Below are 6,391 nucleotides of genomic sequence, written 5' to 3'. Positions count from 1 at the left end.
GACCGAGGAAAAGAGACGGACAAGGTGACAGGCGACTGTCCCGACAGACAGTTCCGCTTCCCTCTGGCAGGGCGGCAGGGGCCCGGGAGCACGGACGCGTGTGCCGCGCTGCGGGAGGGAGGAGAGGCTGAGGGGGGCTCTGCCGGGCGCCTCGGTCCCAGCGGGAGGGTGGCAGCCGCGCCCTGGGGGGACAGGCACAGGCGCTCCCGACTGGCTCCCTCTCGCTTGTCACGTGCATCTCGGTTTTAAAACGAAGGCGCCGGTCAGGGCAGGGCAGCTGGTGCTGGTGAACAAGGCTACGAAGGAGGACACGCACAGTGGGGCGGCGACACGCACGGACCGCGTGGGCAAAAGCACCGGGCAAGTGCCTGGGGCCGCCGCGCAAGGACCAGCCACGCACGAGGACGTGTCCGAAGCCCTGATGCAGACACCCTCTCCCTTCGAGGACGCAGGGCCATGTTGCCCATGCCTGCAGCTGCACGGGGGCCTGGAGTACTCCTGTCCAGGGGCCCCAGTGCCCAGCTCCTTCCACCCTCGGGCCACCTGAGGTCACAGTCCGTGCTTCCTGTGCTTTGTGCACTGACAGGAAGAGGCGGGGCTTCTGGCCGGGCAGCGAGCACCGCAGGCGGAGGGTTGGGGCCTGGGGCGGGAAAAGCCGCTCCATGCCGCTCAGGCCGCTGCCCCTCCAGGACACATGGCCCCGCCGCCCTGGCGTCCTGATCCTGGGAGCCGAGTCAACGCTTTCAGGGTGGTCCGAGGATTCAGAGGACGGTGTGGGAGGGACAGAGTGTGGGCGGGGCTCGTGAGGCCACCCACAGCTGAGCTGACACTGGGCGCCAGGCACGCCAGGCACGGGAGCCCGGACACCGTGCGACAGCCCCCCAGAGACCAGGGGGCACAGGGCAGGTCTGCTCCTGAGCACTCCTGGGCCACGCGGACCAGGGCCGTGCCTTCGCCTGGGCTCAGCGGGGCCTGAATCCCCAGCGGCTCCCTTCCCGTCGGGCGCCAGAGCCTCTGACGGCTGAATGTGGGGGGAGGTAGTGCGGTGGGGTGGGCGGGGGCTTGGCATACTCACGTCATTGGGAATGGTGAGCTCGTGAGTGCTGGCCGGGGGGCTGGCGTCCAGACCTGGGCACACCAAGGGGACATGGTTAGGCTGGCAGAAGGCTGCCCCCGTTGCACCCCAGCACCTACGCGGGCGGGCAGCACAGCTGAGGCCCTGTGACATCTTAGCCCAGCCGCACCGAGTCCTGAGCCCCAGCTTCCCACGAACCAGGGAGAACGAGACCCCAGCAGAAGGACGGTGGGGCTTGTGTTCTGGGCACACCACGATGGCCCTTCTGCCAGGCGGGACGACTTCACAGACACCGGGGAGCCCTGGGCTAAGTGGCTCCAGGGTGGGGCCCCGTCTTGGGGACTCCGCACTGGTCCCCCTGCCTGACGCTGGGTGCCTGTCCTCCCTTGGTTCTTGGTCTCCTCTGCCCTCCCCTCGCCCCAGCCCAGCGGCACTCAGCCCCCTCGCTGCCCGCGCGGCCCAGGTGACACCAGCTGCCTGCCGTGGCCGCCCGACCCTGTGCCGCACACACATGACTGCGCGGCCCGCTCCACGGCCCGGGTCCGGTGCAGCTCACCCTGCCTGGGCCCCAGGACCCACAGGCGAGCTGCGGGGCCCCCGGAAGACTGCGTCTCTGTGCGGGGTCTTATGTTGGAGGTGGGGACACTTGCTTCCTGTCACTGGGCCCCCACCTTTATCCTGACACATCTCAGCTTGGGACCCAGCCAACGAAAAGCTCCTCAGAGTGCAGGCCGTCTCCCCTCGCTTTGGGAAGGGACAAGGAAACGCATGGGGGCACTGGTGGGGGCGCGGGCCCTGGCTCCCTGTCCCTGGTGCCGCCTTCCCCTTCTCAGGAGGCATCTCAAGCCCACAGCCCACGTGGGGACCGTGTGCTTCCCTCCCCAGGCCCCACGGTCCCGGCTTCTCCTCTTGGGGCCTGAGGCTCAGTTGAGGTGCTGGAGCCCAGCTCCACCCCGTCTCTCCGCTCACGCCGACTACGCAGGCCAGGCGGGCTCACGCGCCTGCGGAACGATCCGGGACCTGCACCCCCTTCCCGCCCCTGGACCTGCACCCCCTTCCCGCCCCGGGACCTGCGCCCCCTTCCCGCCCCAGGACCTGCGCCCCCTTCCCGCCCCGGGACCTGCGCCCCCTTCCTACCCGCTGGTCCCCGTCCTGCCCCACCCCACCGTCTCATCTCCCAAGGCCCAGGACGTCCAACAAAATGCAGGTCAGTGCCACCAAGACCCAAAGCTCGCTGATGGCCCCGCTTCCTCCCTACGCCCCAAGCCTCCCCACTCCCATGGCCCACCCTCTTCCTGCTTCTTCTTCCTCAGCACTGTGTCCCCAAAACAAGGCACACGTGGCCATGGTCTCGTTGCGTGGGGCTGGCCTAGGGGCCCCTGGAGCATGGCGGCCCAGCTGGCAGGTGCGTGAACCATTCGCCTCAGGCTGTCTGTCAGTTCCCTTCTGCAGGCTCAAGCTGCATCTTCTAACAAAAGCGTTTTCAATATGGTTCAACTATCTATCCGCATCTCACAGTGACACCTAAAATGTCTTTTAAGAGACTTCCCCAGTCCTGCCTGAGTCCCTCCCAGCCTGGCCTGGGCGGACACAAGGCCACGGGCCCCACCTGCTCACCCTGGTGTGTCCTGAGGGAGGGGGTGTCAGACGCTTTGCAAGAGGAAAGTAAAACCAAACTCATGCGAAGTTTAAAACTGGGACCCCGGGTGGCGGGCTCTTGTGCCAGCAGTGAGTGTCACTGCTGTGGTGATGACACCATGCTCTGGGATGGGACTGGACTCCCCAACACAACCCGATGCCGTCTGCAAGCAGCGCTGACAGCGGCCTTCAGGGTCCTGTCCAGCAAGCCAGTGCTGTCGTCATGGCCACCGTGCCTAACCTGCTGTGGTGGCAGGATGTGTGCGTGCCGTGCGTGTGGGGGGGCGTGCACAAGCTTCGGGTCCCACGGGGCTTTGGGGATGGAGGCTGTCACAGAGAGGAGCCCCAAGTCCCTGCGGCGGGCAGGCTGTGGGGGAGGGGCTGTGGGGGAGGCGGACGGCGAGGGTCGGGGCTGTGTGCCCCAGGCCGGCCAGGCCCCGGGGGTCCCAGGCATCTCCAGGAGCCCTTCGTGGGTAATTACAGGAACCGCGTTACAGCCCGCAGAGGGCCGCACAAACCCACGTGTGTCGCCCAGACGGTGACCTTGCAAGGGCTGAAATCTGCTCCCAGGAGCAAACGTTCCATAAATTCTTCTCTAATTTCCACTCACTAAGTTCGGCATTAACGACTCGAAGGCTCCACTGAGGGGGAGCCCGCCATCCACATGGGCGCACCAGAGCCGGTGTCTCAGCCCAGGCGCACTGCGAGCCCCGGGGTGCACAGCTGGACCCAGCGCTGGCCTGTGGGGAAGTCCCAGGGCTTCCAGCAGCCTGAGCCGCACCCCAGGACCCAAACACCACTGGGGGGGGAGGGGACAGCCAGCACGGCTGGAAACGCTCTGCTGCCCCTCATCGGCCTTTAGCTGGACTCGTGGTCCTCTGCTCTGGCCCGGGACCTCCTGGGGGACGGGGAGTGGGTGACACCTTCCTCACAGGGAGCCCGCTAGACCAGGCCACCGCTTCCGGTGGCTTCGCTGGCCCGCGCCTGGGGGGAGGGGGTCCACACATCCCGGGAGGGTGCCCGGTGCTCTCCTGCGTGATGCTGTGCTCCTGGCTCCTAGGGGCGCACGTCTAGGGAAGGCCCACATCGTGAAGTCTGTGCCCCCAGAGAACACAACACAGGCGGCGGCTCTGCCGCGCTCAGGGACTGGCGGGCGGCAGCGTGCTCGGAGCACAGTCGGAGCCCTTGACGCGCGGCCACGCTCCCAGCAGTGACGGGCAGAGGGCGTGGGCCCGCCCAGGGCATGGGCCGCCCCCGCCCGGCCTGGCTCTCCCGGGGGCGCCCCGTTTACCTGAGGGCTGGCCCATCAGATTTTGAGCTTCTTCGGAGGAGTGTAAAGACAGCTTTTCTCCTGGAGAGCAAAGAAGAGACACATTTAACGTTTTGCCCTCAAGGAGATAAGCGAGGCCACTCGGCTAGGGAAGCTCAGAACCTGACTGGCGGCAGCAGACGGGTGTGTCTGGCGGGCCCCCGCCGGCCACGGCTGCCAAGGTGGCGCCCCGTGTCATTAGGAGGAGCCCGCCGGCCAGACACAGCTGTGCTCAGGCCCACCCCACCCCGATGCCAGCAGGGAGCCGCTGCCGCTGCACCCTGCGCTGGGGAACTAGCTTCCTGGCTTTTCCCAGGGGCAGGGCAGGGCAGACGCCGTCTGGGGTGGGCGTCACTCCAAGGACGCGCCCCGGCCTCCTGCAGGCCGGCACCCCGGTCTGTGCGTCTGAGCTCTCGCTCCTGGACGGAACAAGGCTGGCCGGGTGTGTGCGTTCAGCAGGAAGGGCCCCTGGGCAGACGCCCCTTCACAAGACGGCCAGCTGGGAGATGCCCAACCCACCTCAGGGACACACAGGCCTCCCGCCCGGCCCGGCAGCGCGCACGCCACGTGCCCACCGGAACTCCAGCTGCTCTGCTCACGCCCTGAGCAAAGCCAGTGCGCAAAGAGGAGCCCCCGGGGAGGAGAGGGGGGTCCGAGGGGGCGGCCGGGTACGTACCGGGGAAAGCGGGGTTGGTCTGTCCGAGGGGAGGAAAGGGGGTTTGCTGCATGGCCAGCTGGTGGAGCTTGGTCAACTGCTGGGGTAGGAGGGACACGAGAGCTAAGAAGGTTATTGTCATCGAGTACAAGTCACACCAAATTACAAAGGCAGTAACAGAACTCTGTACAAATAAAGAGGGCCATGCGGACACATGGCAGACGCAGCAGAACTCAAGGACTTGGCCTGGGAGAACCAATGGGCCGGTGCCAGCGGGCGCGCTGAGCCCGTCCTCCCCTGGGGTCCCCGGCGGCCCCGGCTGGAGCCAGCCGGGATTCCCACCGCACAGGCCCGGGCGGACGAGTGACCCCCGGACCAGCTTCATGGGATGGGGGCACGTCTGACAGCCACAGAACAGGACTGGCGGGGTCTCAGAGCATCAGCCACGTCATCACGCAGAGCTCGCATGCGTCTGTGGGGAGCCCGTGTGATGGTCGCTCCTGCAAACCTCACCCTGCCCCGGCCCTGTGCTAGGCCCGATCACCCCGCGCGGTCAGTCCTGTGACATCCAGGATTGCAGGAGGTAGTGCTGGAAGGTTCTGTGGGGGCATGGGTGAGAGTGCCCAGAGGCCCACCATGTCCCCTGCACCCCCTCCACCCGGCCACTGGACTTCGTAGGGGCTTTGAAACGCAGCTTGTTCCGTTATTTACCAGCGCGAGGTTTCCCAAATAAAAGCTAACGTACAGCAGGTAAAGGTGAACGCGGTGAGACTTGGCCACATCTGAAGCCGAAGGCAGCAGCCCCAGGCTCAGAACCCTCCTGCCCTTCAGACACCCTGGGGCTGGACGTCCTCAGGTCGGGCTGGCCCACAGGGCTGTGCCTCCAGCCGGGAAAGGCGGGTGGCGGCGGCATATGTCTGGACATGTCCTCGACCCCAGCCTTCTCTCGGCAGGAAGGCCGGCCCCGCTGCGCCCGGTGCAGCTTCCAGGGCCAGCCCAGACTTGACTGGGGAGCAGGCACTCAGAGGGCAGAGCTGGCATCCCGGGTGACACCAGCTTCTGATGCCACCCGTGTCTGTCCCATTGTGCAGGATCTGGGCTCCTTCAATGCACAGAAACGTCTCGGCGGGCAGCGGCTGCACGGCGCCTTCACAGACGAGCCCGTGGGGGGACGGACGCGTGGCTGTGCTGCCGGCCCCCTGGGAGCCGGCCCACTCTCCTGACTGCTCGGCCAGTGCCAAAATAAACCCCAAGCGTCCCCGCCCAGCGCGGAGGATCCAGGAGGATCACTGCTGCCCCGACGTCCCCACCCCTGGCCTGGAGCCCTGTGGGGGCAGCCAAGGCCTGTGGGACACTGGAGGTCAGTCTGGCTTCCTGCTTCTGCGGGTTGAGGTGTCGGTGCGGCACGTGGGCACCCTGGCCACCCCTTGGAGGGACAGCCTCTGCTAAGCGACCCTGTCACAGAGCTCGCTGGTCTCCTCCTCCCGCCCTCCGGGGAACCGAGTGTGGCTGAAAGTACCCCGCTTCCACTTCCGAGTGTCCCCTGATCTGCAGCACTTACGGGGGCCCTGCTCGGGGACAAGTGGCCACATGCCAGGCTCCCCGAGGCCACTCCGGGCACAGCTATGGTGCCTGGGGTCCTGAGGTCAGATTCACTCCAAGAGTCCCTTGGTGGGGTGTGCTGGTCAAAGCCACGGCAGAAGCCAGGGGCTGA

General features: G+C 66.8%; 1 protein-coding gene across 1 annotated transcript in view; it reads right to left on the bottom strand.

Moving 5' to 3' along the window:
• PCBP3 (poly(rC) binding protein 3) overlaps positions 1-6,391 on the bottom strand; it is a 68,770-nt gene that overhangs the window by 5,388 nt on the left and 56,991 nt on the right. Inside the window, 3 exon segments of the mRNA XM_023523756.1 lie at positions 1,076-1,128; positions 4,005-4,064; positions 4,699-4,777. Coding sequence (XP_023379524.1) covers positions 1,076-1,128; positions 4,005-4,064; positions 4,699-4,777 — 192 coding nt within the window.

The sequence above is a fragment of the Pteropus vampyrus genome, unplaced genomic scaffold (genome assembly GCF_000151845.1).
Source record: "Pteropus vampyrus isolate Shadow unplaced genomic scaffold, Pvam_2.0 Scaffold406, whole genome shotgun sequence".
In the NCBI taxonomy this organism is placed as follows: domain Eukaryota; kingdom Metazoa; phylum Chordata; class Mammalia; order Chiroptera; family Pteropodidae; genus Pteropus; species Pteropus vampyrus.
The sequence above is the reverse complement of the archived record's forward strand: the minus strand, read 5'-3'. Positions and strand labels throughout refer to the sequence as shown.